We start from the raw sequence: 20382 nt of genomic DNA, 5'->3' as shown, positions 1-20382 counted from the left end.
GAAATATTGAGAAAAATTTGCTGACAGTGGGATGGATTAATCTGTGGAATTGTTACCCAAGGTAAATGGTGAAATTCCCCTTGTTGGGGAACTTTAAAACTACACTAGACAGAGCATTAAAAAGCGCTGTAGGGAAAAATCCAGCACTGAACAGGAAAATAGATCAGATAAAGCACAGAATTGTAGATGTTAACTTAAAAGCTTATGACACATTTACTTACAGTGAAATTATGGGAATCAATGGGCCATGTTGTACACATGCCACACCCACTGCTAATTAAGACAAACTGAACCAGGAATAATTTTGAATCAAGTTATTACTCTTAGCCAACTGAGACCTGATGCTACAAATTTAAGCCAAATACATGTGATCTGGCATACTGGGCACAGTGGAACTGCCATTCTGAAGTATTGCAAAAACAACTCTTTGTTACTGTATTTTAGCTGCTTTGAATAATGTTCTGGCTCAAGAACTAGAGCTAAAAGGAGCTATTATACTAGGATGTAGATTCTTTGGTTAATGAAAGAACTTCCTAGCCCAAAATCGTTTTGGGCTTTGCTATCACTCTTTGGTGGTGCTGCTAAATATCAGGAAGAGGAGTCCAGCAGAATTTGAGGGCAGAGAAACAACCTGCACAAAAACACAGGTCATTCGAGGGCTCTAAAGTGTCCCGATATTACCAGCTATAATCTTTCCTCTATAGATTCAATGACAATGATGTTCCTTTTTTTCAAAGCATGCAAAGCCATGACTACTTCCAGTGACAGTAGTCCAAAGGCTAAAAGATACAAAGGTCTCTTTTCCAGGGAGTTGAGAGATTAAAAAAATATATTCAACAATTGAGTGTTCTATATAACTGGTTATTCTGAAGTGTAAGTAAGCATCAGTCCAAGGTAATAGAACTGCTAGTTTCTCAACCAAACAGACATACATTTCTTTGTTCACCACTGAGTGGTGCTATTCCCCTTAAAAATGGATTTTTTCAACTTCTCAAGTATATTAGCAGATCAGGTTTTTTGGATTTACCTATAGCTTTCAAGTCTATCTCAAAACTATACCTGAGATTTAAAGCTGCTGTGCAGCTCTCAATCACCTTTTACAAAAAACAGCTATTAAGACAGAGTTGGGGGACTGGATAAGTCAGAAGATTGGTGAAAATGTAACTTTCACTTCCAGACTAGCTCCTCACATCAAGCACGTTTCATGGAAGGCTGAACATTCCCAAGCAGATGGGTATTTGGTAGCTTATGTGAATCGGTGGCCTCAGTCCACTCCTGAAGGACGCATGTGTATATAACAAAGAAAGCAGCACAACCATATTCTAGTTGACTATTTACAAGACAGCTCTTTGTGAAAGCAGGTTGTGGTTTGCAGTTTATTTTTTTAATGAACTTAAGGCCTCTTTCTGTATAATATTTAGTATTATCGCTGAGCCTGGAGTTGGATAAAAAGCAGAGCACGAAGACTAAAGAAGTCTGACAGAGTCAGACATGCGCACTGAGTTTGGTGCATGAGGCAAAATAAATTCACTTTTGAAGTTTTAGATCTCACAAACCTATAAAGAACTGGCTCCTGAGAGGGAGAAGTTGGTGATGAATTGATTTAGCAGAGGCTCTCTGCCTCCTTGCTTTGTTCCTCTTAATACGCTGATAGATAGTTTTGACTAAAAAGTATTTCTCTTGGATACATGTATGGTGCCCATTACTGTAATATTCTAACACAGTGCAATCTTTAGCCTCACAACACCCCAGTGAGGTATAGGGAAGTACTATTTGTCCCCATTTTACAGATGGGGATCTGAGGCAGACAGCAGCTAAATGACCTGCCCAAGGTCACATAGGAACTCCAGTGTCCTGTTTTGGCACTTCACTCAGATGTTGAATGAAAAGAGAGACCTGCCTCAATACTGTTTTTAGAAAAGTCTGCATAATCTACACATATATAATCTCAGGGCTGTCCCAATGACAGTCAGGCTGCAAGCTACTAAGGGGAGAGGAATATTGAACCTAGCGTTACTTCCCCTTTCAGTGCCACTGCCGGGGGTTGTGGTGGTGGAAATAAGGCTAAGCTGGGAATTGCCAAGTCAAAACAAGACTGCAGAGCCCTTCATTCCTCAGAATATTTCCACATATCATGTTAGAGCACATGACTACATCATCTTACCCTGTGTAAAAGGAAAAAGAGGTAGTGTCCTGCCAATAGTGCATGAAGTGCCCACTGTAATCTTTGAATGAGAACTTACACAAAGGCCACAGGAACCCAAATCCAGTATACCCAGAAGGGTGGACTGAAGGGACATACAGTGCATTGTTGCTTCCAGAGTACTTTGCTTAGCTCTGGAGCACTCTTGAAAAGGGGAGCTGGAGACTTCCGTTAACTAAAATGAACTAAGTGAGAAAAGGAAACAACAGATAAACAATAACTAAGCTACATCCTATTTAGCAATTCTTATAAACTAAAATAGAAACTTGACATTTAAAAACCAAGAGTATAGATGAACAACTTTGCTGATGGCCCTTTCCTAGACAAACTGCTTTCCGCTTTTAACATGATATTGAAATCAATGGAACATTAGAATATTTGGCATATTAAGAAGCACAACAGATGGATTCTACTTTGATGTATATGGTACTATTAAGCAACCCAGAACACCCTTATGCTTTCACTGGATGTATTTGAACAATTCAGCAGCAGTCAAGTGATTAAAGTGTGATTCTGCTCTAAAGTGTGACTATCAATGGTATTGTGAAATACCATGTTTGTCTTCCAATAATTTCTCTATCAAGTATGTTCAGTTTACAAGAAAAAAGTTACTTTTTTCTGTTAACTTTCAGAATACAAGTTGAATTTGTAGGACTAAGTTTGGTTCTTTCCTTATATTATAAATACATAAATATGATTGCACCATCACTTACCATAAAGGTTCTGCTGGCCATATTGTGCAATGTTGCCGATTTTTTTATTTTATCACAAGTCTCTCAATATTTTGAGGGCTTTTTTCTTAATTTTCATATGATCTCCCTATTCCTGCCTTCCATCTTGTGCATTTTCACTTATTCATCAACTCTTCCTAGAGAGTTCTGAAAGCACATCACTTTTGTCTCAATAAGAGGGATACACAGAGGTCAGCTTGAAGAAGTAGTCATCTTTTTTTAACCACACAAGACAAGCACAGTATGATCTAGTGGACTGGAATCCAGGACACCTAGGTTCAAATCCTAGCTCCATCGATGGCCTGCTGAGTGACCCTGGGCCAGTCACTTTACCTCCCTCTGTCTCAGTTTTGCCATCTGTAAAATGGGGATAATGATATTGACCTCCTTTGCAAAGAATTTTGGAATCCTACAGATGAACAGCACTTTATAAGCATTAGCTATTATCATCAGAAAAAGAAAAGAGCTGCGCGTGAGACCATGAAAAGCTGAATGCAACTCAAGAACTGCAGGTTTAGTATCCTAGCTCTTAACACACGTTGCCTCCAATGTTCATGACATTAAAGCAAGAAGGCTCCTGATGTTAGCTTATAACTGCTTCCCAACATTGCAAAATATTTCTGCATCCCAACTGGATTTCAATACAGTCATAAACAACAGTTATTTTAATGAGGCAACTTTATTGCTATTATTGTGGTGTAATGTTTTAGTTTTGGTTTTAACAGCTCAAACTTAACCCACCCCTTTTTCAATAGTCTTAATACAAGGCATATGAACTTTCAAAATCATTAAGTGTCACATACATAAAAAGGAAAAACATGACTGTTCTGACTTACATTCTCTATGACAAATGTCCACTCTTTGTCTTCAAATTCTTCAGCATGGGGATCCTGAAAAAAATAGAAAAAAAATACTTTAATCTAAAAATTACCCAGATATAAGAAACTGCAACTGATCCACCATTGCCGCTTATTCATTTAGGTTTCCTTATTTGATGGAGATGGGGCACAGAAAAAATATTTTAGCAAACACACAGTTTTCAGTACGTAATACCTCCACAACACTTTCACTGGTTGTGGACTGCTACAAACAAGAGATGCATTCAGAACAGATCCTATGATTCTACCACCCTTCATTCAGGATCATCAATTTTTCAATTTAATTTATAAAGCCCCTTCCTTCCTGATAACTACACCATAGTCCCACATGTTGCAGAGCACAGAGGCAGAAGTTAAGTTCCTGCCTAGATCAAACAGGTAGCTCTTGTACAGCAGAAGTCAAGTCCCTATCCTCATCTTCACATGCTTAAGGACCATCTGTGTGATCAGGGAACATAATGCAACTCTTCAGGTAGAATCTCTCATATCACCACAAGTTACACCAATACCCATCCTGCTTGAGAATGGCCTCCTTTTTCAGTCAACTCTTGTTTAGGGGAAAAGACCACTTTTACCCCCCACAGAAAGATGCATGATAGGCTTCATGTGCTAGACAGTAACATGAGGAAATGAGCAGGGATCCTACTTTTCCATGATTAAAAAAAACAAAATTCTCCAATAAAAAAATTAAAATCTGTGTTTTTCTATGATTAAAATTAAATGCTGAACTTTAGTTTTCCTAGCTACAATATATGTAGGTATCAGTTGAATGCAATGTTTTATTGATATGCAGTAGAACCCCGTTTATTCAAGCTACCATTAACTGGCTCTCCAGTGACAGGGCTCAGGCTGTCAGCACCGGACGGCTGGGACTTGGGCTATCAGCCACCCCTCCTCCAATCTTAAAATAAGAGATAGGAAGCTCTTTGACAATTCTACTGGATTATCCCAATTTTTGATCATCCGATCTGGCCCCAGTTCCAATTAGATCGAATAAATGAGGTTCCATTGTAAATTTAAAGCACATTCAAAAATCAACTGCAAGACGGGGAGGTTGAACATACGGAATAAGTGACACTGGTACTTTCAGTAAAATTTAGTGAATAGTTAATATGTTTTTATGTTTTCACAAAATGAAAAAACTAAAGAGTCTCTGAAAAAAAACCACAACACAAATTCTGCATTTTTCAGTGGCAAATAGATTTCTAGGATCCCTGGTAATAAGTTATGTTCATCTCAACTCAGTGATCTGATGTACATTAAGGTTATTAGAAATTAAGATGTGAGAAAGACATTAAGTGATTGAGTTTATGCCCCTTCAAACAATAATGCAGGATTTTTCCTACAGAAATTTTCTATTGCAGTACTTTGTCCAATCTGGTTTTAAAAATCTCTAACACAGCAAAATTATACCATTTCCCTTGGGAAATTGTTTCCCATACTAACAGAACTCAGTTTGAGGATTTTCCCCTGACATTTAGACTTTTTCCATTCCTCAATTTCATCCTATTATCCCTACTTACAGCCCTTGAACCATTCAGTTATTCCTTTGCCACCCCAGTGTTTACCTCTTTCAAATACGTGTAGGTGGATGTCATATCCTCATAGTCATCATTTGACTAGGTTATGCATAAATTCAGTCCCTTAGCCCTTTAGTCATTTTTGTTTCTCTTATCTGAATCCCTTCTACAATTTTAATCTATTAAAGCAATTTTATTCTATCACTGTAAATTGAAGCATAGAATTGAACAGAGATTTTGCTTCTACTTTCTTTACCCTAATCCATACCACCTCTTTTCTTTCAAGCCTGCTACAAGACTGCATTGTCCTTCCTTCTCAACTCACTTTAAACTATTCTCTTCCTAACTATCCATGCTTTTCTTAATTTTGTACTTTGTTCAAGTTCAATATAGAATCATTAAGGAAGCATTGTGTAACAGTATTTTATCTTCATTACAAATGGATTTGAGAGATCCCTTGATGAAGTATCTCTCTAAAATGAATATAATGAATGACCTTGTAAATAACTAGCTTACGAATAACGGCAGAAAAGGAATACTTAGTGATTTCCGCTCAAGAAGTCAGAATACTTACTCTGTTAAATAATTCCTCTTTTGTGATAGTGATTGTGCAGTTATATAGTGATTGTGATTCCTCCATTGTGATAGTGTTTCTCTGGAAGTGTCATATTACACACATTATAAATACTATGCTATGGAGACAGTTAAAGAGCAGTCCTTCCTGCAAAATCCAGCAGGGTGGGCTCAATTTCCTGCAGAGTCCTTGGCACCTTAGCTAGACAAGGACTCACCTTAGAGGAATTCTATTAATGTCTCTCAATAGCACACACACAATTAATAAATACAGCAAAAGCTTCAATGCCACTTGTGAAATAACAGTCTGATTGTTTGCTAACTGATGTAATGGGGCTATACTTAATGGCTACAAAGGTCAAAGCAGTAAAATGTGTGTTTTAAAATATATTTGACATCTGTTACTTTTGGGTGCATTTTGAGTACAAAAAGTCAAAACAAATGTTGCCAGCAACTAGTTACAAATCATCCAATACGACTTTAATTAATTTAAAAAAGAAAGAGAGAACCATTAGCCATAAGTTATAATGATTTAAGATACACATACAAGGTGTATCCCTGGATAGCTGCATGCTGAAATTAAGGTACTTGTAATTATAAGATCATGTAATAACGTATATAATTCTAATCAACTTTGTAGGACTACTGTACATAAACAAAATTAATGAAATTGTACGATGACTTGGCTGATTTACTATACCTCATATCAATAGCACATAAATCATTTTCCACCATCCAGCTATTAATACTTGTTATTTTAATGATTTATCCTAGGATTATTACCTTGTTTAAAAAAAACCACTTTGATATAGTATGGAAACAGCATAAAGAGATCATTAATCATTCTCTATTTTAATATCCTACTGCCGGATAAAATAAGTGACTAATATCTTTAATATTTTGTCTAGCCTTTTTTTTGGGGGGGTGGCTTTATTTTCTGTGTGAGCTTATACCGCTATCACTTATAAAATCAGGGCACAATCTTGAAATCAAAACAACAGTATTTTTGTTCATGTAGGATCTGGTCCAAGGCCGTTTGAAGGAAACTGAAGCCTTTCCATTGACTTCAATTGATGCTAGATCAAACCTGTAATGACTACAGAATCAAACCTTTTGACAGTGTATTTCTGATTTCTTTTGGATATGGATACAGTACAGTTTTATATTGCAAAGGTTACTTATTGATTTAGGTGTACAGTTCTCACATACTGCTAAAGTATTGTGTAAGCACTTTTTCATATAATTAATAAAAATGTATTTTAAAAAATAAAATGACTTAAGTCAAACAGTTAAAATCAAACGACAGTTTTCCTTTTTTGTATTTCTCTAACAAAGTCTTACAAAAATAAAAATGCCAGAAGGCATAATACATCATTAAAATGATCCCCATTTAGTACACATGCTGTACATTTCATCTTTAAAGCAGATTACAAACTTTATCTACGTTTTAATTACAAATGTGTGTTACTAATCTTTAATATCCCTTAAATAAGGAAAACTTTGGAAAACTCTGAATTAATCTATAAACATACACAGGGCTGTCCCTAGGGGGAATGCAGGACCCAGGGCCGAAGTGACGAAGCTGTCACTTCTGGGACCGACCTTTCACTTCTGGGACTGTCTGTGCCGGCCAATCGCACTGGCCTGTGGGGATCCCCCAAGCGTGGGGCCCAGAGTGGTCACTCCGATTTGCCATACCCAAGGGACCGCTCTGCACACTCACCTCAGGGTTCTGATGAGATAGCAAACTACTCTAGCTTCATTCTTGTTGCTATAATGATTTATTTAGAATTCCACTAAAGTATATGTATTGTCACTTCCTAGTTACCCAATAACTTTGTTGTAGTAGTCATCAATAGGTACCTCTACATTTATGGTTGTAATACATTTTCCATTTCATTTTCATTTCCACATGCTCGGACACGCTCTCCTTTGGGGCTGACATTTTCAGTGCTTGGTCTCTGCTAAAAGGTGACATGTTTAAAGTTGAGCAAATGCTTTCATCTGTTTTGGGTTTACACTGGAAGAAAAAAAATCTCCCCCACTTTCAAAATAAAATCTTACTTCCTCTCCTCACTCCCCAACCATTGCCCTGCACAAAACTCAAGTAGCTGAACTTTGGTGCTTCAAATCTAGTACGTAAGGAGTCCTCGGTGAAGAGGGCATGCTTTACCAAGATTGGGGGGAAAAAAAGCAACTGGCTAAATAATAGTTATAAAGAAAATTACTTTAGCCCAGGTATAATAACATCTAAGATTTTTAGTCTACTGAAGCCCATCCGGCGGACGTATCACAATGCACATATTCTTACCCTACTTGTGAAGGACCCAGAAAGCACACTACAACTTATCACCTGTTTGTAACTGGGTTATGATACAGTTGATTCAAAATGTGGTGTTGGAAGAGCAGTTTTTCCTGCAAAACCCAGCAGGTGGGCTCAATGCCCATAGCAACCTGTAAAACCTTGACTCACTTTAACTACATCTCTACCCCAATATAACGCTGTCCTCGGGAGCCAAAAAAATCTTACTGTGTTATAGGTGAAACTGCGTTATATCAAATTTGCTTTGATCCGCCGGAGTGCGCAGCCCCGCCCCCAGGAGTGCTGCTTTACCGCATTATATCCAAATTCATGTTATATCAGGTCGCGTAATATCGGGGTAGAGGTGTCTATCAATATGTCTCAATAGAACACACATAATGAATAAATACAACCAAAGCTGTCTAAGGCAGGGGTTCTCTAACCAGGGGTCGGGACCCCTCAGGGGGTTGTGAGGTTATTACATGGGGGGGGGATCACGAGCTGTCAACCTCGACCCTAAAGCCCTCTTTGCCTCCAGCATTTATAATGGTGTTAAAATATATTTTAAAATGTGTTTAATTTACTAGGGGGGGGTCACACTCAGAGGCTTGCTGTGTGAAAGGGATCACCAATAAAAAAGTCTGAGACCCACTGGTCTAAGGGGAATAAATTACATACATGCTCAAAAGCAAATGATGCTTAAATCCTGAAAAACAGAGGCACACAGGTACAGTTGACATTAAACTGCCTTAATGTTCCTTTGAGCCCAATATCTGTTCATTATAGCCCCAGCACAGAAGTCTACAATACACAGGTTTTTAGTTTTGTTTATCAACATGCCCTAGACAAACAATTACATTCTTTGCCCAATATTTATTATGGTTTCATCTTGAAATGGAAATTACAAGCCCTTAGATAAATGGACTGAAAGACTGTCAAATTTCACATAAGCTCCTGTAAGGTGCTCTTCTTCTTTTTACAAGAGCTTATTTTGTAAATGTAAAAATCAGTGCTCTGAGGTTAACCTCAAGAGATAACCTTGTCTCCCCCACTCTTCTTTTCTAATTTCTCTCATCTCTCTCTCTGCCCACCTTATCACACTCCTACCAACACACACCCTTAACTCCATTACACATAAATCTCAAAAAACTTTTTAGATACCTAATAGCCAGAGGGCTACTATGAAAGATGCCACCCAATGTCCAAGAGCAATACACACATGAGAAGCCAAGCCTCCCCACAACTTGCTGGGGAAAGGATAGGATTCCTACAAGAGTTCAGCCCAAGGATCCGGCTTTGGGACACCATCTTTCTCAGCCCTGGCTAACAGTTCAGAAGTGGAACTGTTATTCCCTCATGGGTCATTAGAGTGCTGTGGTACATCAGCCTTTCTGCCAGAACAGTCCCTGGCAGTGCGAGGTGACAGGCTCAGGAAATGTCTTCCCCCGCCATTCCCACCCCCACCCCCCATTCCAGTGCCCCTGTTTCCAACTGTCATGGAAGCTACTTCCCTCCTGAGCAAGAGAAAGGGAAACTGCAGCAGTAGATCCTTACGTAGCAGATTTATCACTCCGCGCTCTGTTGCTCAGAGCTCACCCCATTCAACACAGAATTTAACAGAGAATTAGATCCCTGCTGTAGAATCAATGGGAGGGTTCCTAGAGAAAGGTTAGCAGTCTCCATTAAATTCTGTAGGCCTTCAGAATAATTTCCATATTTGCAATGCTAGGAGGAAACAGCAAGAGAGAGAACAATAGCTAGGCAGCAACTTCCCCAACCAGCAGCCATTTTGAGTTCACCTCAACACATCCTTTCTTACTCCCTTTCGTTTGAGCTGTTGGAGGGTGTGGCCTGGTCTACACTATTAGTCGACCTAACTATAGCGTCTACACTAAGGGCTTGGCTACACTTGCAAGTTGCAGCGCTGGTAGAGGCTTTCCAGCGCTGCAATTAGTAACCGTCCACACCTGCAAGGCACATCCAGCGCTGCAACTCCCTGGCTGCAGCGCTGGCTGTACACCTGGCCAGGTTGGGGTGTAGCGATTGCAGCGCTGGTGATCCAGCGCTGCTCATCAAGTGTGGACACACACCAGCGCTGTTATTGGCCTCCAGGGAATAAGGAGATATCCCAGAATGCTTTTAACTAAATTACTCCCTTTGTTTTGTTATGCAGCCTCTCTTTGTTTTGTTGTGAACCTCCATTCTCCTGTTTGCTGTGATCAATCTGTGAACAATCAAATGAGATCCTCCTCCCTGTTGTGAACGAGCTCTGTGGAGCTCCTCCGTTGCCGCTGCTGCTATCTAAAAAACAAACAGAGCTCCTGTTTGCTGTGATCATCTGTACCTGGCTGTAAACAATCAAATGAGAGGCAGGCAGGGAAACAGCGGGGAGTCGTGTTGCCTGCAGGCTGTTTGCAATTAAGAGTTAAGACTAAGGGGTCGGAAAAATGTTCTGATTTTTCAAGTCAGGAAGCTAACACAGTGTTGGCTCCAAAAATCCACTCTCTCTCTCTCCCCCGCTCCCTGTCACACTAGACCCCACTCCACCCCCACTTGAACGCTGGGATAGCTGCCCATAATGCATCACTCCCAACAGCGCTGGAAATGCTGCAAATGTGGCCACACACCAGCGCTGGTAGCTGTGAGTGTGGCCACACACCAGCGCTGCTCCTACACAGCTGGATGACCAGCGCTGCAAACTACCAGCGCTGCAAACCGTAAGTGTAGCCAAGCCCTTAAATGAAGCTTCCACCGATGTAAGTTGCCCACTGTGCTGACTTGGGCCTGGTTTACACTGGGGGGGTGGGGGAGGAAATCAATCTAAGATACGCAACTTCAGCTACGAGAATAACACAGCTGAAGTCGACATATCTTAGTTCGACTTAGATTGACTGACTTCGCTTCCTCGCGACGCGGGATTGACGGCCGCCGCTCCCCCGTCAACTCCGCTTCCGCCTCTCGCTCTGGTGAAGTTCCGGAGTCGACGGGGAGCGCGTTCAGGGATCGATTTATCGCGTCATACATCGATCCCTGATAGATCGATCACTACCCGCCAACCCTTGATAACACCACCTCCGCGAGAGCTGTAGTGCTTAGGCTGATGTCATTAGTTTGATGCAGTGTCAATGTAGACACTTACATTGCTTGTTACTGCCTTTCAGACTCTTCTGGCTGTCAATCCCTGGAAGTGGACAGCCCGAGCCCTGCCCCCTGAGGCTGACAGCCCAAGCCCTGCACTGGAGCCCAAGCTCCAGCTGTCAGTGCCCCACAATGCCCCACACTGACAGTTAAATTGGTGCAAGCACTTGCTCAATTTTGCCCTGAGTGTTCAATTATGCTACTCCATACAGTCTCCAACCTTTGGTCCTCCTTCTGCCTCTGCATTTATGCATAGCTTTTCTAAGTTGTAGAAGATTTAAAAACTGTCCCAAAACTTGTCAGTTTTACTGCTGCTTAAAAGGAAGAGATCTCATAAATAGCCTAGAAAATCTGTCCCAGTTTTCATTCTGCTGAGTCCTGGGAAAGCTTTCAGCTGCATCAGAGGCACTTAGGAGACATCACTGCACTGGTTTAGACTCAGTTCACATTCAGCTTGCTTTCTTCTCAATTATACGGATCAGAAAAAAATATTTTTGAAAGGTTAGATTTTGCAGACCTTTATAGCATTAACCCCCCATAACCCCAGAAAACCTTACTGATCACAACAGTCAAGTACACTTGTCAAGTCTTGACTTTATGGGTCTTACAACTAACACATTAAGAGGTCTAGACTGCCATTTTCTCTACCACTGAAGATCACCATTGTGTCAAGACAAGCCACTGTTCTCTTCTAAATTGATACAAATACATTCGGCATTCAAAGTGCAAACCTTAACCTTTACCAGAGAATCACATTAAATAAGTGGTAGCAGACTGAAGGGAAGTCTCCCTTGGGGAAATGGTTATTGAAGTCCCTATAAAAAGCTTGGTTTGACTGGTAATGTTGTGGGTACTTGTTTCATTGCGGCTTTGTATGAATGGTTTTCTCCAAACTCTACTCTCTCGTGCAGCACGTACCTCTCTATTCTAGCCCTTTTTGTTCCTTACCTGGCAGTAATGGCTCCATGGGTTTCATCACAGAACTGACACACATAGTATTTCAGGACTAAGTTTAAAAAGGAGCTACTGCTTTAAAGTTCTCTGAGCTACAGCCTTCAGATGAAGTTGCTACTGCTAATCCTTTTCGAGCAGCAACACTTTAAAAGCAAACATACTTTTGGCCACTGTGTATATGTCACTGTGAATTCTTAATATTACAGTTAGTGACTAAATGTACCCAAATGAAATTTATCCTCTTTTTCCAGAGCTCTCACAATCAGGAGAGTCTGGTGGATGATTATTGTTCCATGGCAAGCTTCAACATTTTTACCATTCTGGAGTAACAGACCAAACTCTTCATGCAGAGCATTAATACATATCTTTGTTTTAGTATTCACATGGAATCATTCTACATTTGTTTTATAAAATAAAAACTCATTTTCACCCTTGATGTGAATGGATACTGAAGGAGCGTTCTAACCTTCTCCACACATATGCATTATACCAATTTAACTAAATCAGTTTAGAAATTTATTTTATTTTGCTGCAACCCCTGTGTGGGTGTTGTTTAAGAGTGCCTTACATTAGATTAAGTCGGTAAGCAAAATCAAAGTGATATAAACCTATTTAAGAGAGTCCACACAAGAGGGCTGCACTGATTTAAGTATATCAGGTTTTAACAGATCCAGTTAACTTGGTACAACTTTAGTGTGGACATAAAGCCTGAACCAGTTTTGAAAGAACTGGGATCTAGGGCCTCTAATTCAGAAAAGAATCTGAGCATGTGCATACCTATTCAGCAAAGCACTTAACTGAACATATGCTTCACTTTAAATTCCAGTGGGGCTTCAATACATGCTTTAAGTTAAACATGAGCTTAAGTCCTTTGCTGAACATGGATGGAATGTGGAATTGAGAGCTAGAGGAATAAACACAAGTTTGGGGGAAAGGAACTAGTACTAAACTTTAACTCCAGCTCTACCATTGACTGTATTCCTGTTGGAAAGTCAGATAACCTCTTTGTTTGGTTTCCCCATCTAAAAACGGGATAATATATACCTCATAAGTTTGCTGGGAGAGTTAATTAGTTAAGGCTTGTACAGGCATTTGAACACATATTGTAAAGTAGTGAAGGCATTATTAAATAACTCCAGAATACGTATCCTAGATTATTGCATTTTATTTAATTATAGGTAACACATACTTTTCAAAATCTGCATTTGGGTCTGACATGAGGAGGAGAAAGAGGCTGGCCTAAATTAAACACTGACGGGCTCTCTCTATAACTTTACAGTCTAACAATAAATGTAAAATGATTAAAGACATTCTGCTCCTTCTCAGCATTGAAATATTATATCACAATTAATGAAGGTGGAAAAAAAGCACACCACTAATACATGACAGTGCTTATAAACTTAACAGTTTTACGATAAGCACTGTTTGCTCATACTCGGAGTATTTAAAAATCAAGCAAAACATGACTGTACAACTGTTAATAACAGCTCATATTAAGATGACTGTAAAAACTGGTTTAAATTACGACGGATTATGAAACAATCCCATAATTAAAATTCCACTTGGCCCTACAAGAATCCTAAAGCAGGTTTCAGTTTTCTCCCTATATTCAGCAAGTAATTTAGCATCCTTCTTCAAAGTGAAAAGGGTGTGAGGAGAAAGGGATTTCCTTGTCTCTAAGGGCTTGGCTACACTTGCAAGTTGCAGCGCTGGTAGAGGCTTTCCAGCGCTGCAATTAGTAACCGTCCACACCTGCAAGGCAGATCCAGCGCTGCAACTCCCTGGCTGCAGCGCTGGCTGTACACCTGGTCAGGTTGGGGTGTAGCGATTGCAGCGCTGGTGATCCAGTGCTGCTCATCAAGTGTGGACACACACCAGCGCTTTTATTGGCCTCCAGGGAATAAGGAGATATCCCAGAATGCTTTTAACTAAATTACTCTCTTTGTTTTGTTATGCAGCCTCTCTTTGTTTTGTTGTGAACTCCGATCGATCACTCCGTTGAACTGCTTATCTAAAAAAACAAACACTGATCACAGCAAACAGGAGCTATCTGTACCTGGCTGTGAACGATCAAATGAGAGGCAGGGAGTGAATGTTTGCTTGACAGAGAAACAGGGTTGGATGCAGGCTGTTTGCAATTAAGACTAAGGGTTCGTGAACATTTTGTGATTTTTTCAATCCAGGAAGCTAACACACAGTTTTGGCTCCAAAAATCCACTCTCTCTCTCTTCCCCGCTCCCTGTCACAGTACACCACCCTCCACCCCCCTCTTTTGAAAAGCACGTTGTTGCCACTTGAACGCTGGGATAGCTGCCCATAATGCAGCACTCCCAACAGCGCTGCAAATGCTGCCACACACCAGCGCTGGTAGCTGTGAGTGTGGCCACACACCAGTGCTGCTCCTACACAGCTGGATGACCAGCGCTGCAAACCATAAGTGTAGCCATACCCTAAGTGAAGCTTTCTCCCATTATGAACCTTTCTGGGTGCTGCTGAAGGATACCTACTAGGATTATTTACAGTGAAGAGAGGGGAGGTGCCAAAAGTACTGTAGCTTCATGGTGTCCTTGCATAATTCCATTATTCTGTGCAACACTATATATCAGCCTAAAGAATGGTTTCAACTTATAGTATATATAGTTAATACAGGCTATTGGCATCACCATAATTTCCACTCTCAAGGATAGGAGAGAGAGGAATTCAAACCAAAAAAAATTAAACCAGTTAAATGGACTATTACAGTACGGGAGCATGCTCAGAAGGTGCATGTTTCTCCCAAATTTATAGATAAACACAACTCTACATCAGGGGGTGCACAAAGCTTACGAGGAAGAGAGGGCTTTGTGAACATGGATTAGTCTCTTGCTTGGGACACTGTTTATCTAAAGCCATATTTTCATCAGCAAATTGAGTCTTTCTGCTAAGGAGAAAATGGCCTAAGAAGAATTTAAAAGACTTAAATGGAGAGGGATACTCCTTTTTTATTAGGCATTCAGTTCCCAGATGCATGCACTATTTTTAGCTGGTGCACTGCATAATAAAAACAGAAAACCCTTGTGCCCACTACATGCACTGGAGAGGGCAAAATGGAACAGAGATGGTGAGAACAACAAATGTATTTCCCCCCAGCATCCTCCCATTTTAAAAATTAACATTATAGGCTTTAGCTTCAGCAGCCAACAGCTATAGATTACCCACACAGTCACTCACACTTGTCCTGCTGTCTTTGCCGTGAGGCTACTTCACACTTCTCCTGACTTACCTCCTGACTTCAGAAGATCCTGACTGCAACTTACTGTATCATCTTAAATTTAAAATACAAATGTAGTGCTCTAAAATAGCTCCCAATTCAGTGTTTTTAAATCAAGCTTAAGTCTAATGTAGGCCACCTTACACCCACTCCGAGCACACACCATCCACTACTACATTGTAACATGATCACCATATACTAAAGCCTCCCTTCCAGTGAGCTGGGTAGAAACTGCTTGTAAGTGTTTGGCCTGTGAAATCAGATGGTAGCACTTGGATCAAAGTGTTAAGAGCTGTACTCTGGCTTGTCTGCAGTGGGGGAGCGATAGCTCAGTGGTTTGAGCACTGGCCTGCTAAATCCAGGGTTGTGAGCTCAATCCTTGGAGAGGGCCACTTAGGGATCTGGGGCAAAAATCAGTACTTGGTCCTGCTAGTGAAGGCAGGGGGCTGGACTCAATGACCTTTCAGGGTCCCTTCTAGTTCTATAAGATAAAGGGAAGATAGGTGTCTAACACCTCTGCCCATCCCCACTTCTGCCTTTGAAAAATCATCCCTTCAGATTTTATTTGATCTTAGTTACTTGTGTTATTTAAAACTTCTGTGCTCAGATGGGTGCCCTTTAACAATTCTAAAAAAATGAGGAACTGGCAATCTTTTCCCTTTCCAAGGGCTTGTCTACACTACCAAGTTTTGTTGACAAAACTTATGTCGACACCCAGAAGTCAACAAAACAAAAATCGCCAAACGGTGTTCATACTTGCTCCCTCTGTTGACAGATCATGTCCACATTGGGGACACCATCATCGACAGGGTGAGCAAAGCACCATAGGTATGTATCCCACAGTGCAGTGTTGTGGGAAGGAAGAGCTGATCGCTGCGCATCTTGGGATTCTCTCCCAAGTTCTCCCACAGCCCCCTCAGCTGCAGAGAGCACCATCAGGAATAGCTCTGTGAGCTCTCCTTGCTGAGGAATGGCAAAGCATCACAGCAGTCTGTCCCCCTCCTCCTGCAGCAGCAGTCGGCCTGCTGCTGCGTTCCTAGTGCCGGGCAGAACAGGAGCATTCCAAAGATTTGCTCTTTGGCTTTGGCTACACTTGCACTTCAAAGCGCTGCAGCGGCAGCGCTGCCGCGGCAGCGCTTTGAAGTGCAAAGTGTAGTCAAAGCGCCAGCACTGGGAGAGAGCTCTCCAGCGCTGTCCGTACTCCACCTCCCTGTGGGGAATAACATACAGCGCTGGGAGCCGCGCTCCTAGCGCTGGGGCTTTGACCACACTGGCGCTTTGCAGCGCCGCAATTTGCAGCGCTGGAGAGGGTGTGTTTTCACACCCTGCTGCAGCGCTGCAAATTTGCAAGTGTAGCCAAGGTCTTTGTTTGTTCCCCAAACTGGAGCAGCACTTCCCGGAGCTCTGAAAGGGGAGGGGCGCATGCCTGCAGGGCAGCAGAGATTAAAACACTGAGCAGAGCAATCAGGGCAGGCATTGTGGGATACTGGAGGAAGCCAGTCCTGGCGACAAAACAATCAGCAGTGTCTACACTGGCTCTTTGTCAACAATAAAGGGAGGGGAAAAGACAAAAGTCTCTCTTAGGGGTGGAAGTTTTTTATTGCCAAAACTGGGTGTTTTTTTGCAACAAAAGTCCCATTGTAGTGTGTACGCTCTTACTGTTTTGTCACCAAAAGGCAATTTTTGGTGACAACTCGGTAGTTTCGTTTCCGCACGTGACTTACATGACACTGAATATATATGCAAGTGATTTAAAATAAGTTAAACCTGTATTACATAGTGACCCTAAAAAAGAACTTCTAAGGTGCAACCACAGAAATATGATAAAAACATAAGCCAAGAAGCATTTCCTGTTCTAGGAAAGCATTACAAATCACAAAGATAAACAAAATGGATTTATTATTTAACAATACTACTTTCTTCCCATTTTGGATGACAATTTCAAAACATAACTGAGATAGAATTGTAGAGTATGCCGAAGAAATAAGACAATCTTATAGAACAGAAAGAACTTTTAATTTAAATTAGCTAGCAGGACAGGAACTAGAAATAGTTTAGAAAGGTTGATGAATTTATATTTCAGTATCATGCTTCCATTAAATGACTCAGAACATGATAAAGCTTCATCATCAACCCAAAAATCAATTTGATGAGTATCTTTTGAAATGGGAGTGGGCAGGAGGAGGTATCACCTCTTGGATACACAGCTGTGCATGTGTGTGAGATACAAATATAATGTAGGAAACAAGCTAATAGCACAAAACAGGGACTTTTAGACAACAAAATGTCATGTCTCTTGGCTAATCACATACACTTTAGGTGTAAGTTCTCAAGTACACACTGGTGACTACTGAAGAGGATATTCTTAACATTCTCATCAGTACTTGAAGCCTAGACTTATCTCCTAATCCTACCAGTAACACATTTCAACAGCCACTTCAAATTCAGAGCCACTACCCTAGGTATCATTTCCCAAAACACACGGCTGTCTATTTTGGAGTCTGTTCTATTCCTACAATACTGTTTCAGATCACTGCTTAACAAACAGCAGCATTGTGTTAGTACATTATCTCGGATTCTTATAAAGCTCGTAAGAGCAACATGCTCAGTCAATACACTTTGCCAACATGGATATAAAGCCAGCAGCTTGCCTGTGATCTTAATACTTTAATCAACACAAACAATTGCTGTTTGTTATAAGACAGGGCCACACTGAATATACTTATGCCAAGTATTAAATCTATAGCAGACTCTCCCTTCACATTGAGTTCTTTTTAGTGGATCTTTCACTTCCACTAAAGAGCTGTTAAGACAGCCAATAGTTTTTTGATCCTTTTGATCCTCCATCCTTCTGATTAAGGACCAGATATAAATATGACTGCCTTCCAAATCAATTAATCCACTCTTTAACTGTCCAGAAGGATTGTTACTGTGTGACATTAGGCACTTCCTTTTTCACGTCTCCACCAGCCAGCCAACCCATGGGGTAAGTGTGATTCCTCTGCAGCACTTCGTGACCATCCTAGCCCAGAGTAAGAGAGACTGGGAATCAAATGCTAAACTCCCACATGGCAGCATACAGCACTACCACTTACCTAAGTTGTTCTCTTTCTACTACTAGAGAAGAGATTAAACATTTTTTCCCCATTTTCAGGGGCCTGTACCTTATCTGTTTTAAAATATATTTTATGGTGTTTATCGGATACAATTTTTTAACCCACATGTAATTTTCTTTTTGGGGGTGGGGCCAGAGAGAAATGAAAAGTATGGAAAGTTAAACTAAAACGGCTTTAAAAATGGATCAGTTGATTTTTAGTGCTACAACGCTAACTGAGACAGGCCAAAAACACATTGAAGTCACTTTCTTCATGAGTTCTTAGGAAAAAGCAGCCCTTGCCCCCAGACCACAAATGTGAAAATATTGGAGGAAGTGGAGGGACAGGGAGGAGAGGGAGAATGACTATGCTCTCTCCTTCCTGGCAGGTGAGACCAGGATTACACTGCCCCTGGAGTACGGGTGCTGTTTTCTTTGGCATAAAATTTATGTTTAGAGCTTTTAGGCATAGGACAAGTTTTAATTACATTTGCTTTCTGATTTAAAAAATAAACAAACAAAAAAAAGGGGCCAAGTAACAGGGATCAAGTCAATATATCTGAATTCTAAGTCGCGATTCTCACTTATACTATTAGTACTCTGGCAGTGCAGGAGGGCATTGAAATGGGTATAACTGTTATTTACACTCACTTTAAGATGACTTTACACTGCCAGACAGGGCCAGAGTTAGGGGCAGGCGAACCATGCGACCACCTGGGGTGCCGGGCTTGGGGTGCTATTTTTGTTGTTAATAGAATGTTTGAAGTAAAACGTTTCACTAACCTCCTAGAATGTTCTGGACCTTTGTAGAATCTCATGGAACCTTCCAGACTTTCTGAGAATTACATTTTCCTTGAACCTCCTAGAATGTTGTCAGTCATGCCCTCATGGGTATACAAGGGGCAGAGTGTTACCAGTTAGTCAGTGAGATATAATAACGAAGTGAAGCGAGAGCCCAGCTGCGATATTGTGAACCTTGTTTTATTGTGTAATTGTGAAAGTGTACTTGTGTGTTTAAGAGTGTAAGTAGCGACTAATAAAGGACATACTTAATGAGATGCAACAATATAAAAGAATACTGTCACTTCTTTTGCCATGCTTAACACACGTTTGATGACTTTCTAAGACTGAGGAACAGACTTTTGCTCTCCCTAATACTGTCTCTTCCCCTGTAGAAAATAAAAGATGCCCCCAAAAATAGCCTTCAGCAGCTCAGTATACAAAGTGAAAAGCTCAACTGCAATCTAGTTTGCAGCAAAGAGCAAATTTAATGGGAAAATATCTGAAACAGGACAACATAGACCGGGCTTTAGGCAGTAGCAATCCTCCCAGTGTAGAAGAAATTGAGGTGCAAAGCGTAAATGATGGAAGTCCTATTACTAAAGAATTAACAGATTTACCTGAAGATAAGGAATGGAAATGTGATGAATGTAATGGAGACTTGTCCAATTTTCCTGGTGGCGTAAAGGAAACTGTGGTTCATATAAAAAGGAGAGTAAAGACAAAGAAAAATCTAGTTTACATGAAAAGGAGAGAAACGATAAAGAAGAATCCCTTTCACATGATGACAGAAACAGCAGTGAGAAAAGCTGCACACCACAAATTGCTACATCATAGAATCTCAGGGTTGGAAGGGACCTAAGGAGGTCATCTAGTCCAACCCCCTGCTCAAAGCAGGACCAAACCCAACTAAATCATCCCAGCCAGGGCTTTGTCAAGCCTGACCTTAAAAACCTCTA

General features: G+C 40.7%; 1 protein-coding gene across 8 annotated transcripts in view; it reads right to left on the bottom strand.

Moving 5' to 3' along the window:
- Nucleotides 1-20382, bottom strand: part of EHBP1 (EH domain binding protein 1) — a 330844-nt gene that overhangs the window by 239654 nt on the left and 70808 nt on the right. For 7 of the 8 annotated variants that reach the window (XM_039528959.1, XM_039528958.1, XM_039528957.1 and 4 more), the window contains one exon: nucleotides 3771-3824. In XM_039528959.1, coding sequence (XP_039384893.1) covers nucleotides 3771-3824 — 54 coding nt within the window. Of the gene's footprint in view, nucleotides 1-3770; nucleotides 3825-19294; nucleotides 19384-20382 lie in introns of those variants that run through there. The other variant, XM_039528964.1, reaches the window with a different exon arrangement.

The sequence above is a fragment of the Mauremys reevesii genome, linkage group 3 (assembly GCF_016161935.1).
Source record: "Mauremys reevesii isolate NIE-2019 linkage group 3, ASM1616193v1, whole genome shotgun sequence".
Classification (NCBI taxonomy): domain Eukaryota; kingdom Metazoa; phylum Chordata; order Testudines; family Geoemydidae; genus Mauremys; species Mauremys reevesii.
This window is presented reverse-complemented; position numbering and strand designations above follow the sequence as displayed.